We start from the raw sequence: 26,792 nt of genomic DNA on the forward strand, positions 1-26,792 counted from the left end.
TTCCTTTGTATGTTTCCCTTCCCTCAATTTTAAGCATGCTTTGCACATATAAGCTTATATGTTGATTTTTATGTAATTAAAAAATTAAGTAAATATCCTTTGAGTTACTTATTTATCCTTGGATTCTAAAGCACTCAGTATCAAAATGTGCTTTTTATGTCTTTACATGAGTATTCTTTCTTGAGGAAATTGACCTTTGTCTATCATATTTATAGGATTTTTTCAGTTTGTTGTTGGTAAATCATTGAAATTATATGTTTATAATCAAACAAGTCCCCTTTCAATGTCATCTAAGGCCATGGTTCTCAAGTTCGGGGGTGCATCAGAATCAGCTGGATAGTCTTAAAATCCAGATTGCTGTACTCCCCCTTGGGAGTTTTATACTCTGTAGATCCTGAGTGAGGTCTGAGAATTTTCACCCCTAACAAGTCCCTGGGTGCTGGTGACCCTCAGGCTGCACTCTGGGACCCGCTAATCTAGAGTAGGTCCTGGCTATATCAAGTCTGAGGAGCATTTATAATTCTTGGCCCCAACCCCTAAGTGATTTTATTAATCTGACAGGGGGCATGGGTATTTTAAAAAAAATTCTCACTTGATTCAAATCTTGCTGCCTCTTTGATGTCTTATAATAGAGAATGAAGCTATGATTTTCGTGGCCGTGTATTTGTCATTACTTTGTTATTGTAGCCCTGGTTTTCTAAAAATGAATGTTTTTGTCTGTGCAGTACTGAAACCACTAAGTAATGTTCTGCTGAAATATTGATTACAATAATTTCATTTTCATAATTTGCATATTCAAGGGTTTATAGTCTTAGGAAATCTTTCTGTTCTCAGTTTAGTTGCCATTTTCTTAATTACTGCTTTATGGGCACTAATTAAACTCTGTTTAAAAGCATCTGCCTGCCAGGCCTTGCTACTAGCACTGCTCTCCTCCAGCCCAGAACCTGTAAATGCCCCTGTCGCGGTGCTTGAGAGACTGTGTCAGGCCTGCTGCACATTCACGGCCTTGTCGCTGAATGTCCTGCTGCGACTGCCCCTTATCACCACTTCTGTTGGAGTCCTGGTTCGTCACAAGAGAGGATCACACTGGTTGGCCAGCCACCTTTTTACAAAAGGCCTCCTCGTGGGCTGCTGGCTTTGGGTCCAGCACCAACCCCAAGTCCTAATTAGAAAATTGGTCATGTACAAATAACTGCTTAGAAAGGGACCGTGGAAACAGCTGACATAATGAGGCTTCTTCCAACAGGGCCTTGCTTGAGCCATCCGGAAGGGCCCCTTCACTGAGTCACGTGACCACTGCAAAGTAAAGCCTCACTTTGCCTATCTGTAAAATACAGAAGTATCGTATCAACTTTGCAGTGTTGCAAGGATAAAAGGAAGTGCACGGCTTTAAGCTGGATAGACATTAGTTTCATATTCCCTTTCTTCCTCACTGCTTTGATGGAGCCAAACTTTGTGATGATCAAGGGAATGAGAAACCTGGAAGAAATGGGTGGAGTTAAGGGTTTTATACTTAGCTATGTATCCTTATTTTTTTTTAAGTTAATAACATTATTTCCCATTAATAATAGAGAACAGCACAAAATACCTAAGTGTAAAATCTTATTATAATATCACACAAAACAATTGAATACAGTGTCTCCCTAAATAATAGTTCAAGTAAATCCTTGTAGGGAAAAGATCTACTTTGATGAAAACTGTCCAAGTATGAATGATACTTAATTTTCCTATAATCACCAAAAGTGAAGTTTAGGCTTAACATTGGTGTGTTTGGTTATCTAGCTGTAGCTTCTTTTTTATTTTTCTCTAGTGGAACAGTGGGACTATCAGCACTGGATTACCATAAAGATGAAGTTGTAACTTTTCCAGTTGGAATTCAGATAAGACGGATTTCTTAGATTTCAGCAATATTTTACATTCAATCAGTTATACTGTAAAATCTATTTTGTAAATTTTTTTAATGTTTATTTATTTTTGAGAGAGAGAGAGAGAGAGTGGGGGAGGGGCAGAGAGAGAGGGAGACACAGAATCCGAAGCAGGCTCCAGGCTCTGAACTGTCAGAGCCAGCTTAGTGGCTATTTTGATTTTTTTTAGTAAAGCAGAGTGGGAAAAATGTCATTTGTGTACTTTGCATTAAAATGAAGGTAGACTTCCCTGGAGTTTTCCTATCTTTTAATTCTTCTTCAAACAGAATACATTTCCAGTAACTTTCATATATTTTTTCCTTATTGTTTGCGGAATATTTCCGTTTATGGTTTAACTTTGGTAATTGCTATATTTGCTAGACTTAGGAATATAACAAAAGCTATAAAGACTTTTTGAGGTGAATTTAAATAATTCAAATGAAAATCAGCAAAAAGGGAAAAAGGTAAGTACGCTTCAGGGAAGCTCAAAGAATATGTACTGTGACAAACCATCATGCATGTGTGTACAGTAAAAAGAGAGATGGGAGCCATTTTCGAGTAAACCGTGGCTACACATGTAGTGGCCCTGGGTTGTTCACAGGGGCAGGCAGAGGAGACATGAAGCTGAATGGCCCCGAGTTACTAGAGCAGGTTACAACGCTCACAGAAAAGCAGCGTGCTCACTATGAATGGGTTATTATGTGATGAAAGGGAGTCCATGGTTCCTTCTAGAAGGAAAAGGGAGACATCAGTGAGAGGGGATGTTGTAATTAGGTCTTGCAAGGTAGTTCACTAGGTAGCTGAGGTAACAGTGTGAGAACATGGAGGGTTCTGTGAGAACAGAGGGTGGTCTGCTGTGACCAGGGCGGGAAGTGAGGCTGGACAGGGAGGGGAGAGGCCTTGAGGGCCATGTGGTTCCACAAATCCCTGGGAATCCATGAGATAGGCCTCAGAGGGAGCAGAGCCCTTAAGCATATATGTAGAAGGTTGATTTATGGCCTATGTGCATATCTCTAGGATAAGGGTGCCCAGTTTTCAAAGGGTCTGGGGCAAAAAAGGATAAAACAAAAATGAGCAAAGACCACTGCTTTAAGCAGAAGAATAGTGTGACTAGGATGGTATTCAGAAAGATTATTCTGATGAGAAGTTGAAAAGTAGATGAGAATGGGTAAATACTAGAATCTGGAAGACCAGCAAGGAACTTTCTGCCGGTGCCAAGAAGAATGACAAGAGCATATGCCAAGGCTGTGGCATTGGAGAGAGGACGAGGCATCAAGGAGAAGCTCCAGGGGTGCCATTGGCCGTATGTGGTGGCCAACCAAGGGATCGGGGTTAATGAGTAAGGTTTTGGCTTGGTGATTGATAACTGAAACAAGTAATGCGGGATAAACATCACATTTGGAGAATAGGGAAGTTAATGAGGAAGTTAGAGTTGGGCCTTGTTTAAAGCTCAGGAGAGCTAATTTAGAGTCTGAATTTCATCAGTGAGATCTAGGCTGGAAATAGAGGAAGTGATACGGGAAGGCTAAAGGTGGGTCCCTGGAGATTACTGGCACTTGTGGGGGTGACAGGTAGTTAGTAGCAGAAGGGAGAACAGTCAGGGACATAGAGGGCTCAGGGAGCAGTGTCCCAGAGGCTAATGAGGACACAATTTGAGGGGAGGATGTTCTGTCTTGTGACATACCTCAAACCAGATGGAATGAAGACCTGTGACCTGTGACAAGCCATTGAATGTAGCATGGAGAAAATGGAGGCCACAGCAAATGCAGTCTCAGTAGAGGGGTAGGGTAGGATGCAAAGTACACTGTCCAGAGAAGTGACCCAGAGGGGTATAAAAAATAATTGGTTAAAAAAAAAAAAAAAAAAAGTGTGGTGGGAAAGGGAAGTAGAATGGAGTAAGGTACCTGGAGGAGGTGAGGCAAGGGAAGAAGCCTTTAGGAAGATATGGACTTGAACAAGTTTTTGGGAATTCCAGAGAGAGAAGATAGGAAGTATAAGGAAGCAGAAGGGAAGTATCCATGGAGCCAGATTCTGGAGAAGCTTAAGGAAACAGAAATAGGCTCACATCAAGGAATTAGCCTTGGAAAGCAGGAACCTCTTCTCCCCTGAGGCGTGAGTGTAGTTCATTGGGAGATGAAGTGGAGAAAGTTAAGGGGGTTCATGCCTATTGCTTCAATGTTCCTGATAAAGTGGGAGGCCACATACATATGAGATGTTGGCCAGGAAAGTGGGACTCAGTGCTGGGCAGTTCCAGCAGCTGAAATGTGTTCACGTCAAGCCATGTGGCCACAAACACGATTCAGGGCTGTCTGCTGACAGGAACTTTGAGAATGGGGCTGGTAACCTTCATTCCAAAAAGCCATGCCTGGTGATTCTTAGCCACATGACCAAAATTACTGAGCTGCTTATTAGAAGACCAGATAGACTGGAAAAATGAGGCTATAGCAGAGAGAAATTTAAGCCAGAGCTGACTGACTTTCAACTCTGACACTGCCAGTCATCCTAGGTAATGGTGATGCTTAAGGTTTGTGAATACAGATCTGAGTTTGTAAAGATGATGTACAAAAAAGAAATAATAAGGATGATATACAAGGTGAGGGGAGAGTACCTCCCAGTCAGTAAATAAGGCTGGATATTTGAAGCTGGTCAAAGGGGGTGAATTTATAAAAGAAGGAAGTAAATGTCTTTTGTTTTGTTTTTTGTTTTTCTTTTGTTTTTGTTTTTTTGTAAAGTGTAGGTATAAGTCTGCAGAATACCATCTTTTATCCCTGGCACCAAGATTGTAGACTGAGGAAAGTGAGCATTTGGCACAGTTTGAAATGAAGAACACTTTTTCATTTAAGATGAAGAGTAGGGTGGTATTCTGAAGAAAACACTGAAGTACAGTATATGGAAGTTTCTTGGCATTGAAATGGTTCCAGAAAACACATTTGAAACCATGGGAGGAATATATGATATACCATTTTTTCTTGACATGACATATCATAAATTTCATAACAGCTTCTTGGGAATAAGAAAGAAGCAGGACATTACGTGCACACGTTGTAGGGTATGCCCCTGTGTCAGGATGCAACAGTGTAAGTGAGTGCGTGTCTCAGAGCTGAGGAGATAACGATAATAGTTGAGGATTATGACACGAAAGGAGGTGGTCAGCTTATCAATAGTTGGGGACTAGGAAGACAGTTTGGAGGAGGTGATAAAGGCTGTGGGGCTTTCAGGGGGGACCAAAGGTTCATTGGGTGGGTTATCAGGGAAATAGGACAAAAAGCGAAGACTGCTAACCAGGGGTTTCAGGTAGTCATTCAGAGTAAAGTGAGAGAAAACCACAAGCAAGGGAAGAAACTGAGTGTTAAGAGCTGTGTGCTGTGGCCAGGATTAGGAGCTGAGAACGTGGGCTGTATGGAGGCTGTTATTTTGGGTCATTTATGTGTGGGACACCTGTTGCACAAATGTCTTAGAGGCCTATTATAGTACCTGATAGCGCCAAGAGGTGGAGATACAGGTAGGAAGAAAGCAGAAATAGAGGTGAGACAAGATTGATCGGGGGCCAGCTTTGCCATTCCTGCCCATTCGCTCATTCATCCATCTAGTGTCCAGGCATTGCACTTGGCATTGGTGATGTGTGACTAAAAATCTATTTTGGTCACTTCAGGAGTAGTTGAGTAAGAAATCGTTTGTCTAAGTAGGCCTAAATTTCCAGAAGTTGCGAAGCCCAAGTAATTCCCTAGTGGAAATAGGCAGTTTCTAGTGTTGGGTCCACAGGGGGCAGTGGGTGACTGGGGGTAAGAGGACTGATGTAGCCATTTAGCCTTGAGCTGTGTGTGCGCAGGCAGCAGCCCCAGGGGGTGTGGGAGAGAATGTGCTATCTTCTCATAAAAATCATTTTTTGACTTTGGAGAGAAATTCATCTGATGGGATATTTCTTCAGGAAATTCACATCTTTCTCAACACTGTCAGTCAGATCTTTGGGGTGTGCACATGTGAAACCCTGAGGGCAAAGTGGTGATAAAAAGTCAGAGGATCCAGAATTATAGGCTTTAGATACCAAAAAATAGATACAGGCCCTAAACTGAGTGACATAGTCACAGAGGGCTGTGGATTTATGGAGAAAGCAGCTCTCTGGCTAGAGATAATATGCCTTACATTTTACTTGAAATGTAAGAAAAAATGTAAATCTAGGTAGTTCATATGTATTGACTATTATTTTAAGAATTGTATTTTTATAGAAAAAGTAATGTCCTAAGTCATGTCATGTGGTATGTTGTTGTCCATACTACCATGAGCCTGTGGTTTGGGCCTGCACATGCCTCATGGACCCCAGACCCATTTAAGTTTCCAAACTGGGTGGCATTATCACATGTCTTGCTAATTCAGCATTAGAAAATTATAGTAAATATCATAGATAATCAATGATGCAACTAAGTTTTTCTCAACACATAGCAGAAATAGTTTGGCACGCAGGCTTTGCTGACAGGACTGATGGGTAGCTTACAACTGACTTTTGTTCTTCCACTTGACCTGAGCCTCTAGCTAACTGGCAGCCCCTGTTCTTTTCAGGCACCCAGTTCTGCCCTTTCCTTTCCAACTCCAGTTCCACCTTCCAAATAGTCAAAGTCAAGATTTGATAGATTATGTTATTTGCTTTTGTGTGCTGATTGATGGCTCTGCTGGATAAACTGATTCAGAGAATATATTTTTGACCTTTTAAGTTCTTTTTTATTTTTTTACAATGTTTGTTTATTTCAAGATCCAGGGAGAGAAAGCATGTGTAGGGGAAGGGCAGAGGAGAGGGAGAGAGAGAGAGAATCCCAAGTAGGCCCCATGCTGCTAGTGCAGAGCCTGACTTGGGGCTCAATCCCATGAACCACGAGATCATGACCTTAGCTGAAATCAAGAGTTAGACGCTTAATCGCTTAACTGACTAAGCCACCCAGGCGCCCCTGACCTTTTAATTTCTAACTGGGGTGAGCACACGTTCTCATTGGAAAAGCTCAGTCTAGCACAGGTGCTGAGTGAAGATTGGGGGTTCCCTGTGGAGTTCAGCGGGTCCTTTTTCTTCAGTTGCCCTTGGAATCTCAACAAGCGAAATAAAGGGACTAGCCTGGCTGATTGCTTAGGTTTTTTTTTTTTTTTTTTTTATTAAAAGCACAGAAAGTTTTTTCCTCTCCTGGTTTTAAAGCACTGGAATGTTTCTTTGATTGAAACTGGAAGAGGATATCGAGTATGTAAAGGAGGTGAAAGTCTCTTCAGTGGGTATAGTGGTGAGGACCCCAGGTCCTCCCTGACCACAGGCTTACCTTGAGAGATGTTTTTCTACCGAGGATTGTTTGAAAAGCACATCGCAAGAGGTTTATCTGCTTCGTGACTCTTCCTGGACTTTCTCTGCAATGTGCCCTTTCCCCTTCACTTCCTGTGCATGGCGTCTTTTCTCTAACACCTTGTGTGGAGAAGTGAGCTGGTGTATTGAATTAAGTATATGCAGAATAGGGATGCCTGATTGGCTCAGTCCTTTAAGCGTCTGACTCTTGAGCTCGGCTCAGATCATGATCTCATGGTTCATGGAATTGAGCCCCACATTGGGCTCTGTGCTGATAGCAAAGAGCCTGCTTGGGATTCTCTCTCTCCCTCTCTCTACTGCCCCCCAGCTTGCTTCTCTGTCTCTCTCTAATAAGTAAGCGTTAAAAAAAATAGAATATGCAGATGATGACCTGCTGGATGAGGCTAGCACAAGCCACCACATGGGGCAGGCAGGTAGCTCCCTCAGCATCCGAGCTCCCACTTTGGGGAAGTGAAACCCACGGAGTCATTTTGACTGGAGTTACAGTTTCACTACACCCACACAAAGGAAGCAGAGTCACAAGGTTTAATTACTTACAGATTCTAGAAGCAAGGGGGCTCAGTAAGCTGGGGGAAGGGCAGTCCTCTGTTCCAGGTTGAATGAGCAGGAGGTAGAGCAAGGTAGTGGGCACCTATCACTTGTAGGGTGGTTGGGACAGAGATCACTTAACTTTTTGTGGGCTTAACTCTAAGTGATTATTTTAAAAGATTCCCTGGGGAAAAACAAAGCAGGAATTTATGGCGGAAATCCTAAACTCAAGTCCTTATCTAAGTGACAGACTCTGGGTGTGAACAGGGTTATCAGAGTCTGAAATGCCTAGGCAGCAACTCAGAAAAAAAAAAAAGTTGTTTTTTCAGAAGAACAATAGTTGTTTTTGTCACCATAACTGACCCCACAATGCCTAGGCATTAATCTTTAGGGAAAATCATAGGCACTATCTGGACGGTGGAGATATTATGAGCCACTGGCAGGGATTTGGTCACCCAGCACATGAAGCACTTTAGCAAAGCAAATATGCCAGTCAGCAATATCAGTAGACAAACAACAATTTGAAGTGCTGTTTGTAACAACCCTCTTCATTTGTTGGGGTCAATCAACCCCAAGAAAATAAACCAAAGCCCTTGGATAAATAAGGTTAAGGTAGGTATTTGTTTAAAAACTTGGATGAGATAATGGAGTACGTATACCTGTTACATCTTTTGTAAATTTATCTGAATGTTTCCAGAATTATTAATATTCATGCAGCAGATGGGGCCCTTTATAGCATGTATACCCGTTCCCTGGCCAGTAGGTAATCTAAAACTAAATGGTTATCCAAAGCTGTCTGCTGCATCAGGGCTAGTCTTCAGCGTAACAGTCCAGTGTGTTCAGCAGGGTGGCTGACAGGTTGCTGTTTATCTTAACAATTCGTTGTTGTGTGCCTAGTGCGGTGGCAGCTAGCCCAGTCCCAGTGAGGGGTAACCGCAGACCTGTGACCAGTATAACGGGTTTGAATACTGCATGCTTTTGACATGAGGGGGCAGAGGTATGAATTGGGGGGTCCTGTTCAGTGATTTGTAAGGGTAGCTCCAGGGAGACTCAAGTACACTGGTATGAGTAGGGGACTCCTGGGGGCTGGCACGGAGGCACATGCATTGGACGTTGAGGGAAGAAGGGCACACATGGAGAGCCACATAGTATGACAGCCCCAGGGCACTGGACACACAGTGGACACTGACTGTGTCATCAGGGAAGCTAAAATAAGTTGGAGGTCCCTCCCGGATGGTTGGGCCTTGAGACCCAAGGCCATAAGGGTGGTTCTCCTTGGGACAAGGTGTAGATCATATGGTGTTGGTTCCTGGGCAGATATGAAGGATTATAAAGGACACCTGGTGGCTCCTGCCAAGCATCACAGAGTGTCCTGCATTAGAGCAATTGAGCACCATGGAGAGAGGTCAGGCAAGCCATAGGGACAGACGTTTGGGGGTCCTTCTGCTGATCAGATGGGGACAGGATCAATATATTAGCTTTGTAGACCACTAACTAGGGAAACAGCCTTTGTTGAACCTGGTAAGGTGCCACGGAATTATAGCAGCCCTCAAAATAAGCTCTGATTTCTGCCTATTGTAAAAAAATATTTAAGACTGTCCGAAGACTTGAATAGGAAGATTGTCTATTATTTGTGTCCTAGTGGATAATTAGGGAACTATGTGGGTAATTGTCCCCCCGCCCCCAGAAGAGAAACAAGCTCTGGATCCCAAGGGCAGCAGCCTTGGCAGCTTCCACTCTCAGAGGTCAGAGTATGGGACCCCAGGTCCTGGTGCCAGGGCTGGGACATTCCAGGCGGTGATGCCATTTGCCTTCAAGGTGGGCTGGTGGTCTCTTAAAGAGCCCACAGTGCCTGAGCAAAGGCTTCCGTTTTGTATTTGAGCTGTCCTGGATTAGGGACCCCTGATCTCCAGAACCGCTCACACAGAGGGCCCTCTGGTCATCTTATGAGAGAGCTGAGTTGAGGTGCCACTTCTCCATGGAGACTGAGAAAGGGCCTGGAGGCCCTAATATCTCTAAGGGCCCTCTGTTGTGTTCCTGGCTGAAGGGGCGGAGGGCAAACAAGATTTGGGCTTCAGGAAAATTATCTTTTTCATGTATGGCTACACATTAATGTGGGCTAATGCCTATTATGCTGTAATTAACATTGCTGAGAATTGTAACAGTATGGCCTTATAATTGGGTGGGGGTGCTTTAAGAAGAACTGCTTAGATTCTGGCCCCAAGGGCACCCTCTGGGTCAAGGAGGTCAAGTGGTAGTATGCCCATTAGCCCATCCCAGTCTTATAGAAGAGGAGGCATGCCTCATCGAGGCTTGTCCGCGCACAGGGAACCGCGCTGTAATAACTGTGATGGGTGGGTGGGCCTGGTGCCAAGCCATAGAAACCCACATTGGGTGAAGCAGCTTCTTCCTGCCCATCCCTGCGGACTCCGGAGGCTTGTGGGGGAGGTCCCTTCCTGAGAGTCTATTCCCGTCTTTGTCTGCATTTCCTGTACTGGTGATGCCCCTGGTAGAGTCACCTCTCTCATCTGTTAGGACTGGCTTTCCAAGCTCAACACCCTAGTCCCAGCCACCAACAGCGTGGGCCCAGCAGCCAACCACGCCTGTGGCACTCATCTAAGAAAACTCCCCTTGGCTGATAGCATCCACTGTCCCTGCCTGGGGAAAGGTGGCAGGACCCTGTTGTCCCCACTAGTTCACCTTGGCCCAGTGCGGGGACTCTAGCATACGAGGATTGCAGATTACTTCCAGACCTGACACACAGCACGGACTCGTTTAGCGATTAGTGGGCAACACACCTACCACTGACCAGAGCCTGCTGGTGGTCAGCGTTGCAGGGGAGTCTGACTTTTACAGCATCAACAATTTAGGGTCGGGATCTGTGGATGGTACGCAGCAGTGTGAAACAGTGCCACAGACTGCCAGCAAGCAGTGGCTCCTTCCCAGGGAGACTGAGTGGTCTGGGAGAGGAGGTTAGTAAGCTATTTGCAGCTCCAGGACATCATATGGGGCTACAAACTGCACCCACAGTCCCATCTTTATCTCCAGTTGTGTTGAGAAGCAGAACGGTATCTTGAATTAAGAATACCCGGATGATGACTTGCTGCATGAGTGGGCACAAGCCACCCACATGGGGTAGGCAGCATCCAAGCTCCCACTTTGGGGAAGTGAAACCCACGGAGTCATTTTGACTGGAGTTACAGTTTCAGTACACCCACATGAAGGAAGTAGAGTCACAAGATTTACTTACTTACTGATTCCAGAAGCAAGGGGGCTCTGAGATGGGGAGGGGCAGTCCTCTGCTCCAGGTTGAATGAGCAGGAGATAGAGCACCTATCGCTTGTAGGGTGGTTGGGGCAGAGGTCACTTAACCCTTTAACGGCTTAACTTTAAATGATTATTTAAAAAGGTGCCCTGGGGAAAAGCAAAGCAGGAAGTGATGGCGGAAATCCTAAAGTCGCATCCTTATCTAAATGTTGAGACTGTGGGTGCAAATAGGGGTATCATACTTTGAAATCCCCAGGCAGCAACTCAGAAAAACAGAGTTGTTTGTCTCCTTGTACCCCACTCCACCCCACTAATTTTGTGTTTCTTCTTCCTCTTCTCTTTCCAATCACACTTTTAGTTTTCCCAGTGGTGGCCATCCTATCTTGGAGGCCTGTCCCCTACCATCCCCTCCCCTCCCTGGCAAAATAGTAAGTTGCTGTGACGACTGGCATGACACCTTCATGCCCCTGGGTTGCCTTTGGCCATCAGCCAGTACAACTAGGGTTTCAGAGGAAAGAGCAGCAAGCACACAGGAAGGCTGCTGAGGGACTCTGAGGGCGGTGTGGGGTGGGGCCCAGCAGAAGTGGGCTGGACTCGGGGTGCTTCACACATGAGAGATAGTAAGTGGTGGGCACTGGAGTCCCTGCCCACTGAGAAGAGAGATGTAAGACTTGCCTCTTCATTGGCCAGCGCCTGAGTGTTTGAGATGAAAATGCAACAGCAAATGAGACTGGGGGACAGTGCTGACAGTAATGATGATTACAGCTGTTAAAGCAGCCAAGCTGGAAAAAAGGCCAAAAAAATTGGTTTAACAGTGCGTAACGAATTCCAGCCTCAGTAACTTATGTGAACTGCCTATTATTTATAATGACTATCATTTTAGCAATCACGCATACCATTAAGTGCATCAGATTTATTTGTGTGAATTTTATTTGATTACAGTGGTGGATTCAGTCTTGGTCTGCTGAGCTGGTACTTACATTGATCAGTCTTACATTGTGACCTGCCCTTTCTCTTCAAGATCATACGTTACTCTTTCCTTTAGGTGAGCCTAACCTTTCTAAGATTAGCTACTTACATGAAAGGCTGGGTAAAAGACCACAGACATAGTCAGGAGAACTGGCAGACATCAGAAGATTGCACTCTTTTTCCCCCGAGCTTATCCTTTGAAATGTAGACATATGTATTTTATTTTTATTAAAAAAAAATTTTAGTTTATTTATTTATTTTGAGAGAAAGACAGTGCGAGTCAGGGAGGGGCAGAGAGAGAGAGGGAGAGAGAGAGAATCCAAGCAGGCTCTGCAGCACTGTCAGCGCAGAGCCCAATGCAGGGGCTCAAACTCACAAAACCGCTAGATCAGACCTGAGCCGAAACCAAGAGTCAGATGCTTAACCGACTGAGCCACCCAGTTACCTGGCATTTGTTTTTTATTTACTTCTTGCTGGCATGCCTGAGTGCTTAATGAAAGCTACCAGTACTCTTGCCTAGTTAGGAGGAAGGGAGGGATGGGAAGAGAGGCAGCTGTGAAGCCGTAGGATACAGAATAGCAGGAGGAAAGGAGAGGGCTCTCTCTCGAAGAACTGAGGGTTTTCTATGTGGAGTCATGGCCAGTCAGGCTCAGAGCACTTGAAATGGGAAGCCTCATTTGTTGGTATGTATTTTATGAGATGAAGAGGTTAGACAGAACTTAGTTCCCAGTTAGTTCCCAGTTCTGTTTCCACTTGGGTTAATGGAAATGACTTTCCATCAGAGTCATTTGTCATTTCAGCGGTACGCAACAGAAAAGCTAGTAGTAAAAACACCTCAAGTAATAAATTTATGAACTTAGAAAGTGAGCACCTGCTAGGCCAGGAATATCTTAAAAGCCTATAGTTTTCCAGTTTTGCATATCAAGGGGATACTGGGTAGGTGGTAAACATATAAATTTGTTGAGTTGTGTTTGAGAATTCTCTCTCTCTTAAGAAACGTCAGTAAAGTAGGGGACAGGAGGAATAGCTAACATATGTTGAGCATGTACCTGTGTGGTTGACGCTGTTGCTTGATCCTTCTCATGGCACTCTTTTATCCGGTGGACACAACCACACGGGGAGGCGGGTGTTACCCTCTGCTTTTGCAAAGAAGGAGGCTGAGGCACAGAGAAGTAAAATAGTGTCCCCAGTACACAGAAGGTAAGATTCGGCGGCTTCCTGCCAATCGAACCGCTTAATTAACACTTACAGACCGTGCTCTCATGCTACCTAGGTCGACTATGTGAAAATTAAAAGTAGTTTTAAAATATGGACATCAGTTGTCAAATTACAGTAATAAGCTAATTTGTAATGTCATGCAAACATTTCCCAAAGACTATTAACAATATTTGCTATATTAAACAATTTGATCTATCTTATCTGTGGCTGATTTACCAAAGATAGTGGAGTAATCGTGTAATTTATCATGCAAACTAAAATTGAAAGGGAGTGATACTAACAATTATGTGGTGACAACAGGTATAAACTGTACTCTCCTGGCAACTAAGTTATGCCATCAGCCCTACCGATTGTTGTTTGTCTTGCTTCATATTAAAACAATTCTTCACGTGTTTGACCTTCTAGGGGGATTCCTCAATGTCAATGTAAGTGAAATCAGTTTTGATGAAATTCATCAACTCTTCTCCAAGGATTTAGATATTGAGCCAGGAGGTCACTGGAGGCCTAAAGACTGTAAACCCAGATGGAAGGTGAGGTAAATTTTTTCATAAGTAATATAATTGTTACTGTGTGTTTGGGGAAAAGAGTGCTTGATTCAGAATACATAGTGAAATATATTTGTCTTGAAAATTTAAGGCATCAGAGTTTTTGTATTTAATGTATAGGTATTGACAGTTCAGATGGGATTGAATAGTGTGACTTGGGAAGACTGTAACCATTCCTATGCATATTCAAAATATGTGCTCATGTGTTGTCTCTTGGAGATCCTGGTAATAGATACCTCATTTGAGATTGGTTTGGAAAACAGAGTTTTCTCTTTGTTCTGTTTGGAAGAGAGGCTCTGACTTCTCTGCATCCTGCTGCTGTCCCTAATGATCACTGTCACCTGCAGGCATGCCCCTACAGAGTCCTGGAACTGTGACTTCCAGTTGGGTCTCACCCCGGGGTGTTCCTTAGAGGCTCAAAATCCTCAAGAGGCTGCTTGGAGGCCACTGTGGGACACAAAAAGGAGAACTCTGGGTTCTTCACCTCTGTTTCAGAAGGCAGAGCACAAGCTTTTCATCTTTTTGACACATCAGAGTTTGACTTAATGTTCTGGGTGAACAACTATTAGGGAATGATCTGCTGTTTACAATAAGTTGCAAACCCTGATTTAAATCAGAGTTGCTCACAGTCCTGTGAAATTGGCGAGTGGGCACATACACATACGTTCCTGTAAGGTGGTTATGTTTGAACAGGAAATAGCATTTACAGAATTCAAGTGAAAACTACAGAGGATTAAATCAATTGTTGTATCTGAAGGATTGTGATATAGCCTTAATTTGGGAAAAGTTTACAATTCCTCTTTTAAATATTAGTATTTTGCTAAAATATTTGTCTTTTGGTACCAAAAAAAAAAAAAAAAATCACTGCTGTGAAGGAGAATGTAGATAAAAGTGCTCTGACTTACCTGGCCTTGAACTCTCTGTGTTGGGGAAGTGTGTTATTTATATCTGCATCCCTAATACAGGGCATATTATCTGGTCTAAGGTAAGAACTAAACCCAGTTTTGTTGAATTGAGGTTACAAGACAAATAAATGCCTCGTTACATTTTTTTTCAAGTATATTTATTTATTTTGAAAGAGAGAGCACGAGCAGGGGAGGGGCAGAGAGAGAGGGAGAGAGAGCCTTGCTCTAAATTATTAAATAAATGTGGGTTTTTGTTTTTGTTTTTGTTTTTTGCCTCAAAGAAGTTGTAAAGCTGCTTAAATGGATTCCAGTACAAATTTGGCAAATCATTTATTTTACGGTTGTCTGGTCAGACTCAGTTGAATCTTCATATTTCGTGATTGATTTTTCCTCACATTTGTATATAAAATAGGGCCTAATTTACACAATTCTACTTTTAAAACAAATCCTGGGCAAATCAATTATTTTTCTTGCTTGGGTGATGAGTATGTATGTTGAATGCTAATGAAGGAAAAAAGCATAATTAATCTCAACAGCTGTGGGGTAGCATGGAGGTTGGTCTTCAGACATATTTTGGGTTACACCATACTGCTTGGGTGTGAATTGTGCAGTGTGGTTGAGTAATCTGGGATTGGAAACATCAAGTATTCTTGTTCTTTCTTCATTGGTCTATATCAGACATTGGATTTTAAATTTTATGATTTGCTTTTTTCTTCTCACTTTCTGGGTGAAAGGTATATCACAGACAAGTAGTTCTATTTAAAGATTTTAGTAGACTGTAAGCTCCATGTGAATAACTAGGTAACAATATTGGAAGTGGAGTTCCGAGGAGCAAGCTAATTCAAGGATCTAAAAATAAGCTTATTTTATTTAGGAACCATATGTAATGCTGCTCTTATTATGACTTGTTGCAAACCCTTCTCAGAATACAGTTTCTGGTTCTGAGCTATGCAGCTGAAAGTATGAGAAGAACTTTGGGCATGATTCAGAGGTGACTTGTAGTTGACATATTTAACTAATTAAGGACTCTCCCCTCCTCTCCCTGCCTCCAACCTGTTTACATTCTAATGATGTCCCATTCTAATCTTGGAACAGAGTTGAGAGAGAGGGAAAGAAGAAATTACTAGATTTATGTTAAACATCTGCTACCAACTGGATTCTTCATATTTGAGGTTCTTTTTCTTTAAAAAGAAATACCAGCTAGGTTCATTGATGGCCAATTAATTGGAACTGAGATCTTCTAAATCAAGTGATTTCAGCAGTTCTCAGGTATTTTGAACACTATAGGTTCAAAAGGAAGATGCAGCACAGGTTGGAGACCTTATGGAAGCAAACTTCTTCCTCAGCTGGGGGGTTGGAAGAGGAAGATGGTAATGCTTTTCTGGACATTAAAAGGGGAACTGTTTACCTGTGACCTTGCTTTTCCATTCCGGGGTCAGGTGGAGGTCTGAACTGCTTTTGTCTAAAGCCCAAAGGCTTAAAGAAGCAGACAGCTGCCTGCTGTGAGTATCTGCTCAGAGGCAAGGGCTCCAGATCGGTCCTCAAAGATGAGTCTTAGCCACCCATTTCAGGACCACCCAGGGTGTTTGGTAAAGTGAATATTCTTGAACTTAGTCCTCAGACATTCTGATGTTATTGGTGGAAGGGGACAAGAACCTGCATTTTTCTATCAAGTGCCTGCCGTTTGAGAAGCTCCTGCGGACACTGGAAATGGGAAGGATGAGGACGATGGACCCGAAACCACTTCAGAAGAGAGAGCACGGCAACTTCTATTGTGTTCTGTCTTCGTCAGTGGCGCAGAGCTGCCACACCCGTCAAGTAGGCAAGTCTGCAGCCGGGTCATCTAGGGACACCGTAGCCGGTGGTGTGCCTGAAGTCTGAAAGTAGGACAGAAACTTAGTGGCAAAAATGTATGGAGTAAACACTTTTCTTGCTAATCTCCTCATGGTGAGTTAAGAGAAAATAAGCAAGCAAGAAATGTAGGTGCATAAATTCCGTAAGATTAGTGGCTTAAAGTGGGAGCAAACTGAATGGGATGATTTTGCTTGAACAAGAGGTGGCAAGGAGAGATTCGTGAAGATGAAGTGTTATTTTGCAGAAGGTAATGACCAGATGTTGTCTATCTCCAGATGCATCAACAGGACAGTGGCTCACACAGCAAATTAGGGCACACATAAGAAATGTCCTGAAGCAAAGGTTATTAAGCCTTAAATATATTATTGCAGAGCTCGGAGATCTTCATTTTCTAGACAATAATTTGTAAACGATTGAGAATGTCATTCCACAGCCATAAGAAGGAACATGCCAAATGAATTAAGACACTATTTCACTTTATTTTAATAAAAACTTTGCTTTAGGCGTATTCAAATTATTTGATAATGGTCTCATTAAAATGTGGACATTTATTTGCTGTTTTAAGACAGTAGTTTAGCTTATTTTGAATTTGCCAAGACACTGGTAGTTTTTTTCTTTTTTAATATTCTCAGTTTCCTTATAAGGTTAAGGAAAAAAAACCAAGTGTTGATATTTTAAATACTTCCTTGAACAAATTACTGACTTAGAGGCTACAACTTTGTCTATTCTTATATGTTCAACCCATCATTCAGTGTAATCGTATTTAATTAATATGGACTGTCTTTAATGTGGACTCGGCAGCTATTTAATAGCTTCTTCCTTTAAATGTCTTCCTTTAAATAATTCACCTTAACTGCTTTTGTAGCCCATTTACATTATGTCACAGGCAGCTGCCTTGTGGCCAAATTCAGAATGAGGAAGGGCAAGCCTGACCCTTATTTCTGCAGAAGTTACCACACTGTTCACTTCAGGTAAAGCCAGTGGTAGGGATTTGTTCTTGCCATCTGACTTCTTTCCCTCCTTTTACTTTTCATAGTGGTTTGTTCTCCTAAGAGAGAAGGTAGGGGTCCCTAACTGCTTTGGGAGTTGTGTTGATTTGGGAGTTCTGTGACTATGCCAGCAATGGATACTGACCCCTGTCAGCAGGTCCCCAGTGGGGTGTGTGCGGAACCAGCAGTGGCTGCCATGTGGGGGAGGAATGAGATGTGGGTTAGCCTTGCTCTGGCCTTGTGGGCCTTACATTCAAGAGGTACCTTATGGGTGAACCAGAAGGGAATGGGATTAAAAGTGGGGCTGGCAGAGAGGCGCCGGAACCTCTTTAGTTCTTACAACTCACTGAAAATAAAATAGTGCAAACATGAAAATATCAGCATCATAGCAGCCATTGTCTCTTTGTCTACTGTCTCATCAGCATTGAGGGAAAATTAGTATTGGTGATTTTAGTTTAGACATCTTCAATTTTGCTAAATTGTCGTTTGTGGGTTTTTAAAAATAAAAGTATTTTAATAATTTAAAAATTTCTCTCATTTATCCTGGTGATGTAAAATAAATACATTAGTAAATGTTACTGATTTCTGTTGACTGTGTCTAATGTCATGACCTGATTTTACAAATAGGACCGGGTCCTGAACCTACCCTGTCTCAATTATTTGCATTTATTCATTCACTAGTAAAAATTATTTGGTCTAGGTGAAATTTTAGCAAATCCCAGATTTAATGTTCCTACAAAGTTTTCTGTTATAACCAGGTTAGACTGTATTTTAAAATCCAGAATATAAAGTGACACAGATACTGTAATTAGATAAATATTTTGACTGTTATATTCCTTGGAAATCTAATGATTTGGGGATTTATAACCTGTATAAAACATTTGTTGTAATTTCAATTTGCATTAGAAAATTCACAATTATAATAAAGCCAGTTTAGCTAAGAAAAGCAATGTTTAGAAAACATTTCATCATTTTCAAAGACAAAGTCTAAATTGTAGTGTAATTTAGCTGGTATGACAAAGTTTGGATCCAAGAAATAGAGGATTTGAGTTAAGTGATGATTGATAATTATTCATTTATTCCCATTTTATATTAACACATTTTATATATAGATGGTGTTTTTAGTCTTGATTTTGAAAGTCCCAGTAATTTTTTTTCCTATTAGGAGAAACATCAATTTACTGAAAAACTAATTTCTATATATGTGTTTTTTATTTTGTTCTTTAGATTATGTAAAAAGCACCTTTCTGGCTATTTATAAAGGAGAAATTTCTTTGTTTTCTACTGCTTACATTACTTTTTTTGTTAAGCTTAACATTTTAATGTAATTTTATTATCAATTTCATTTTAAATTCAGTATTATCCTACCGCTGAAAAAACATAAAGTGTGTCAAAAATTTAATTTTACATTTTGATTAAATGAAAAAACTAATATTATTATGAAACTTCTATGATATATCTGTTATATTTCTCAAAAATAACTCTAGGCCAGATAAGCCATGTGTAAGATAGTAGATATTGAAGTGGAATCTCTTTTAAATTCAGTTTTAAAATCATGAATTTATTATTTATGATCTACTTTAAAACCTAGTAGTTACTCTTGACACATCCCTTCCCCCTACTTCTTATATCCAATCCATAAACCAGTCCTATTAATTTAGTTTTTAAATGTTTCAAAACTCCACGTACCTCTCTTTTTCTCCACCCTCAACTCAGTTCCAGCTTCCATTACCTTTTGTCTTAACCGTTGCATTAATCCTAACCAGCTCCCTGAATTGATTTTTGGCTTTCTCCCGTCTGCTCTCCATAGTAGTCTTTGCCATCCCCAAGCCTAATTTTATCACGCCTTTTAACTCTTTCCATGACTTCCCATGGTGACCATAGGATAAATAAATACCACAACCTAAGGAATGGCCCTCAGAGCCCACTTACACCTCCCAGGTTCACGAGACCGGAAGTGGAAAAAAGGCAAGGACCCCGTCTGTTTTTTCTCACTGTAGGATCTCTAGAGAGAAAACCTATAAAGGTTTGACTTTAAAACCTTTGGAAATTTTTAAGGATCAGTTTTTATCTTTATCTTCAGGGCTTGCTATTGCAATATTTATCTACATATGTACATGACTATTTTGTTTTTAAAGGTGGCAGTTCTCATTCCTTTCCGGAATCGCCATGAACATCTCCCAATTTTTTTCTTGCATCTGATTCCAATGCTCCAGAAGCAGAGGCTGGAATTTGCCTTTTATGTCATTGAACAGGTGAGAATATTTTTCAGAATGGTATCTAAGTATACTGGAACTTGAACTCTTCGATATGGTGGGATTAAAAATGTTTAGCTTAAGGTGAATCTCTGGTTTAATATTTGGGTAAAATCTCATTTAGGATTAAGCATGTTATATATGCCACATTTTGTTGACCCATTTATCAGTTGATGTGCTCCTGTCATTTTTAATCATCATGTCCTACCTATTAAGGTGGAATATTGTTCTTGAACTATTTTTCTATATTATCAGCTAATTTTTTCTCTATAAATATTTTTCATGTCTCAGTATTCCATGTATACAATTTCTTTCAGTCTTATTTGAACTGTTTGGAGATACTTGCCCTACTTTTGTTTTCTTTCACTCCTGTTATATCTAATTTTATACTTAAAAGTATCATCTTGGATTTCTTTCCTCATCTTTTCCCCACCCCACCTCCCAAACACTAGGGCATTTGATGAATTTTATTAGTGATTTTTATGTAGTATTTCTAAAATGGTGTATTTTGTTTGTGTTTCAAATATATTGTAATTTGGGTACTTTGGTTCTTGATATTGATAACCTCATCTTATCCTGATACTCCTTTTTACTCATGCTAAGCCTGCCTAAAAATGTATTCCCTTATTTATCAGTAGACATAAAGTGACCTAGCTTATATTATTAGATGCTTCTGGGTTTTGGGTTTTTGTGTTTGTGTGTGTGTGTTTGGAAAATATTCAAATTTTGTTCCTAAGATTATTATATTTAATATGTTTTTCCAGCTCCTTTGTGGCTTATTCTAGATCTGTTCTTAGCTTTTTGCCTCTATTTTTACCCCTGGAAATCCTTGCTATTTATTAGACCTTACATTTCTCTGTATGTAATTTCCTCACTCCTGTAAGGTTTGTTCCTGTGCATATAAAGGTGCATATAGTACACATGTACTTTTTAATGTAACAGCCTGTACTATGACTTTTTTTTTACCTGATAAATCAAAATTTCTAGCTACTTTCATTATATCTATAATTAAAAACTTCTAGGTCAGTTTTACCAATTGCTGGTTTCCTTTATTGAGATTTCAGTCTCCTTAATGTGTTGGGAGGTGAGGTGTCTGCATCAGTGGTTTTATGGTCCTCTGCTCTCCCAGCTGAGCTCTTGAAGAGGGTGCAGTGTTGTGTTTTTAAAGGGCTATTCTTCTGAGAGTCCAGATCACTGAATTATTTTGTGTGTGTGATGGAGCAACCTTTGCAGAGCAGCTAAGATCCATATTTTATAAATTTCTTAAGTCTAAATCTCAGCCTTGATCAATATTAATTCAGGCCCACATAGTTGATAGTGGGTGGTTTTGAGGTAGTAACATCTTTACCACATATGAAATAGAAAGTGATTTTTTTTTCTGCTGGACTGGTGCCCAGAAGTGCTAAGCAATTCAAGAACGGCTCAGAACTCCTGGTTAAAAGTGGGAGATTGTACACAGATTTACCACTTCTCCTTTCCAAATGTCTAAAATGAGAGGGAAAGAAAAAAAAAGGTTTTAAACCAGAAGGACAAAGCGATGGTTGTTGAGAGATTTCAGCACGTTTCTGGAAGTAAGGAAGGAGATGGAGCACTGAGAACCTCCTTAACAGAACAGGGATGTTCGGACCCCCGTGCTTATGGAGGATGATTGTGACAAGAATGGAGGCGGTTTGCTGGACAAACTCCTGCAGATCCCAGCACTTGAGAGGTGTCACAGGTGGACCGAAGCACTGGGCTAATAAAGTCACAGGGTTGATTAAAAGTTTGATTACAAAACAGTCACATTCCCAGTTCCTCACCTTTGCTCGTGTTGCCAGGTGATCGCTCCGTTGTGTCTTGTAAGAAGTCACAGTTGACCCCGTGGAGAAACCACACCAGACAAAGTCCTGACTGTGCCGGCACAGTCAAGCTGTAGGGCCCCGAAGCAGGAGGGGTTGAGTGAGTCTGCGTGCTGACCCTGGGGACCCTCGGGCCTTTTCTTTGTCTGGTGTTTTTGAAACCAGCAGTTAGGAATGAATCCCCCCAACCCCTCCGGCTGACACAGAGCATGACTTGTGTCTTTATTAGAGAAATAGGTTCACCCCAGGAAGGAGATGGCTGATGTAATACTTGGACATCTCCAAAGGAAAAGGACAGCTCATCACTTTCTCACCTCCACAAAGCCCCTTCATTCATTCAACAGTGGTGATGCAGTAGGGAACAAACCAAGGCAAGGCCCCCCGTTCTGGTGAGGAGACATGGGCAGTGAATCATTCAGGATGTGTCAGGTGGTGCTTGGGCTGAATGTCAGGACAAAGAAAACAATAAGGACATAGACATGTGCTCTTTTGTATAGAGTGTTCAGGGAAGGCCTCTTGGAAGAGGTGAAGTTGGGGCAGCCCTGACTAGTATAATGGGGTGTGGATTCCAGGCAGGTGCGTAGTGTGTTTGTGCAGAGGCCACTGTCACTAGAACAATAAGTGGAGGAGAATGTGTGGGAGGAAGTCCGGGCGTGAGGAGCAGATAATGGAGGGCCTAACAGGCGAGGGTGAGGACTTGGATTATCGTACGTGAGGCTGGAAGACGCCAGAGGGCTTTCAGGAGAGGAATGACCTGACCTAACTGATGTTTTAAGAGGAGGCCCCTGCAGAGAATAGAGTGGGACAAGGGTGGAAACGAGGGTGGTTAGAATGCTTTTGCAGATGTCCAGGTAGGAGGAGATGTGGGCTTGCACTACGGTGGTGATAGAGGGGAAGTGAGCTGAGGTCGAGGTTGGGCTACGTTGGATTCAAAAGTAATATTATTGCTGGTGAATTGGATGTGCATTGTGAGCAATGGTGGAGAATAGTCGACAGTGCCAGGGTTACAAGGGTGCTGCCATTTTCTGGGCTATGAACATGTAGAACATGTAGAACACAGTGGGGAGGAGAGGGGCTTTTGGTTTTTATTTTGGTTTGGGTTAAGGATTTGCTTGTGCACGTGTGTGTGCATGTGTGGGGTACCTGTTGGACTCAAGAGCGGTATGCCACAGTCCTCGCACACGTATGTGGAGACTCCCCCCAGCTGTTCAGTGCCTTACTCTCAAACACAAATGCTGAGGGTTCTCACATTTTGAAGATAGCTTATACAAGAGAAGGCAAAACCAATCCAGCAAGAGGGAGAGTAGGAAATAGAGACAATGAAGGGAACAGAGAAAATCTTCAAAGAACAACAAAAGGTCATAATCAGTACATAGAATAAAGATCATGAATCTGCAAAAATAGCACATCATAAAGAATAGTCAGAATAAGGAAGATTAACTTAAGAAAATAACTCCTAAAATAGAAGTTAAGATCAGTCAGTACATGGGACGCCTGGGTGGCTCAGTCAGTTAAGCGTCCAACTTCAGTTCAGGTCATGATCTCATGGTTCGTGGGTTCAAGTCCCGTGTCGGGCTCTGTGCTGACAGCTAGCTCAGAGCCTGGAGCCTGTCTTTGGATTCTGTGTCTCCCTCTCTCTCTGACCCTCCCCTGCTCATGCTGTCTCTATCTCTCTCAAAAATAAATAAAACATTAAAAAAAAAAAATCAATCAGTACAGTGTGTCATGGGGGTAACCACTTCCATGATGGCCCCATGGGGATTTTTGCCTCCGTGGAACTAGACTCCTGAGCAGTCTCCTCCTTCAGTGAATACGAGCTGACTTGTATGGGCAATCAAACTGCAGAATGACAGCATGTGACTTTTGAGGGCAGGTCATAAAAGACATTGCTGCTTCTGCCTTGGTCTCTTGGATCACTATTGCTTAGGGAAGCCAGCCACCAGGTCGTGAGCACACTCGAGCAGCTGTGTGGAGAGGAAACCACATCATCCTGGCGGCAGCATCCTGCTGGCTGTGGAAGTGAGCCACCCGGGAAGTGGGTCCCCCAGCCGATGCCCAGACATCCTGGCACAGAGATAAGGCGCCTGTGCAGTGCCATTGGCGTTTCGTGTTCACAATTAGTAGTAGACTTTCCTTGCAGAGTTCTGGAAAAATAGATCAAAAAAAAAAAAAAATTGGGGAGGGACTGGGGAGAAAATAGCCAAAGAAATAATATAAGAAAATTTCCCAGAAGGAAAGACATGTCTTTGGATTAAAGGGGCTCATGTGTATATGCGAATAAAATACAAATCTGCTGTGAAGCATGTTATTTTGACATTTTAGAATATAAATTAAAAAGAGAAGATATCAAGAAGGCTCTGTAAGAAAAGTTACCAGTGATTATGTATCAGGACTGTATGAAACTTCTTGGTAATGCTGATAGCTAGAAGATGGTTTAGCCATGCCTTTATAATCCTAGGGGAAATGGATTTTTAACCTAGAAGTTTTTACCTAGTGTGAGGGTAGACAGATGGCATTTTTGAGCATTCATTGATTAAAAAAAACAAAAAAACATATATATTTATCTGTTTTTTTATGGACCCTTACTCCGGAAGCTGCTGAAAGATGTGCCTTAGCAAATAGAGAAAGCCAAGTCAGAGACAGGGGTGATGCTGGGGAATGAAGAAGTCCTAGGATGAGAGTCACACATGGTCAGACCAGTCCAGACTGCAGAAGAATCCAGGGCAGCAGGAGCGGGAGTTGGGCTTGAGGGGGTGGAGAAGGAATTGATAGATACCTTGAAGTGTTTGAATTATATCCATTATTAATAAGTAGAGGGCATATCTATCGAGGCTTTTGTACAGAGTAATTATAATTACATAGAAAACTAAGAAAACAGAAGACAGTTATTAATCCCAGTTTGAAAAAGAAAATGGAATCCTAATTCACTCAACCCTCCAGAAATATTTATGCAGTCCTAATATGCAGATGCTTTTGCTTTTACCAAAAATTATTCTATAACTACACTGGGAAAATGGATGGAGGGGCAGTGAGCGTGGTGGTGTGAATCTTCAATGACCTTGGTACGAAGTCAGTGGACAGTGTCTAAAGTTAAGGAAGCAGGGAAATATCAGAACTCTCATTACCTTGCGATATGGAGAAAAAGTACTATAATAAACTACTAGAGGAGGTAAAACGCTTTACTTTTTGAAGATGAACTTATTTTTATGATAAGCCATGAAGTATTATGTCCACATTTAATAAAAACAATTTTTAAAACCTTGAAGGAGAGGAGTTTGTTCAAGCTGATGCTGATGCCCCAGTAATAACATTATAATTTAACTCCCCCTCCTGTATGTTCTCTCCTTTTCATTGGTGAAGAAGGATGCTGTAAAAGGTAAAAGGATCTCTATTACCTCAAGTTAGTGTGGGACTTGGGCCTAAAAATTACTGATTTCTCACTCCTGAGGCATGACTGTGTGGTGGTGGCCGTGTTGTGTATCTCATTTGCTCCTGTCATTGCGCTTTTTTACTGTCTTCTTTGGAAATGATTTTGAGAAATACTGCTAAGGTATGGATAATTGCTCTTTTATTTTCATCAGATGTAGAATGAAACTTTTTATTGCCAAGGCACCTTAATATAACTTCCCTCGTAAATAAAGGGAAGTGATTATTCTGTAAGAAGTTGGGTTCCGTGTACTAAGTTCCCATTCTCTTGTCTCTTAAAGTGCTCTTGGTCTTTATCATAAGCAAGAGTAATAAAAACAGAAAGTGGTTGTTGCCTGGGCACTTGAATATATTTTTCTTAATGATAATGGAAAATGGTTGTACTAAAGATGTTGGGTTTTGTAATAAGTTCCAATTGTTTTCGTCTCTGAAAATGTCTGTGTCTTTATTGTAAGCATTAACCATAGGGAGTTAGCGCTCCATGGCCTTGTTCTATCACAGAAGGGCTACTGCGTGCCGAGTCAGTTCATTTCCTGCTTCTCTTAGACTTGACACATACGGAAAGCTTCACTAAAAAATGAACTGTATTATTTCTCATGGCTTTTTTTTTTTCCTGGTCATAAATGATCTATATTCTGATGTATTTGGAGGAAAACAGAAACATGAATTACATCATTCTGTAAACCTGGTGATCTGACAATATACTGGTAACAGTAGTTTTCTTCCATGAACTAAAGTACAAAAGAACATAGTAAGGAAATACGTATATTTGAAGATCCTGAAATATTTCATTTTATCTAGTTGATTTGGACGTATTTACAATGATTATTTGACCCTGAATCAACAAGTTAGAAAAATGTAGAAAAAAGTCAGATGACAAAGACTAACTCTATTTGTGTTTTTCTCTGTGAAGACCGGCACACAGCCTTTTAACCGTGCAATGCTCTTCAACGTGGGCTTCAAAGAGGCCATGAAAGACAGCATCTGGGACTGTGTAATCTTCCACGATGTGGACCATCTACCCGAAAATGACCGAAACTATTACGGTTGTGGAGAAATGCCACGTCATTTTGCAGCAAAGCTGGATAAATACATGTACATGTGAGTAATGCGCAGTGCTCCCCGTATCATACAGTAGACTGTCATTGAAGCGGGATCTCTATTCCTGTGGCAGCATCTGAGAGGTCTTAAAGCCTAAAGAGTATCTTTAACTCCGCTTCGTCCTCACAGGGAGCCAGGATACAGAGTCACTTGTCTCCCTAGGTGCTGCCTCTCGCAGAACTTTGCACGTGGCCTGGTAGGACAGAGAAACCTGGGTTCTACATGGAGCAAATGTGGACTTAACTCTTGGTTCCACATTCAGCAGTGATAGGACTTGGTTAGGTCCTCATACCTCTGCATGCTGGTTTCTTGTTTGTTGGAGTCCTAGAACCCGTCCCTAGGGCCGTGTGAGATCATGTATGCGGGGCCTGCCCTGCCTCGGCGTGCATGGCACATGGCAGCGCCCTTCCGCTTCCCCTTTTCCAGTGGTTTGTTTCAGTGCACGGAAAGCCCTTTCTCTGCAGTGTGTCCTCTTTCTAAGTTCTAGTTTCTTGTCTTGCCTTTAATCATAAGAGGCAGGGGTTTTTTGGTGTTTGGTTTTTTTCTCTCTAACTGCACATACCATGAAATGCAAACCGTCATCGGAGCTGATAGTAACTGAAATTGACATGGAAGCACGCAAGTTGTCACAGTTTTCATGGCTGATGGGAGTGGA

The 26,792-nt window shown here is 41.8% G+C and overlaps 1 protein-coding gene across 3 annotated transcripts in view; it reads left to right on the forward strand.

Moving 5' to 3' along the window:
* Positions 1-26,792, forward strand: part of B4GALT6 (beta-1,4-galactosyltransferase 6) — a 65,880-nt gene that overhangs the window by 31,139 nt on the left and 7,949 nt on the right. The window contains exons 1-4 of one of the 3 annotated variants that reach the window (XM_077753836.1): positions 12,551-13,206; positions 13,630-13,754; positions 19,656-19,772; positions 25,950-26,137. In XM_077753836.1, the coding sequence (XP_077609962.1) occupies positions 19,725-19,772; positions 25,950-26,137 (236 nt within the window). In that variant the 5' untranslated portion in view covers positions 12,551-13,206; positions 13,630-13,754; positions 19,656-19,724. Of the gene's footprint in view, positions 1-12,550; positions 13,207-13,629; positions 13,760-19,655; positions 19,773-25,949; positions 26,138-26,792 lie in introns of those variants that run through there. The other 2 variants (XM_077753834.1, XM_077753835.1) reach the window with 2 other exon arrangements.

This window comes from Crocuta crocuta, unplaced genomic scaffold (genome assembly GCF_008692635.1).
Source record: "Crocuta crocuta isolate KB4526 unplaced genomic scaffold, BGI_CrCroc_1.0 scaffold231, whole genome shotgun sequence".
NCBI lineage: Eukaryota > Metazoa > Chordata > Mammalia > Carnivora > Hyaenidae > Crocuta > Crocuta crocuta.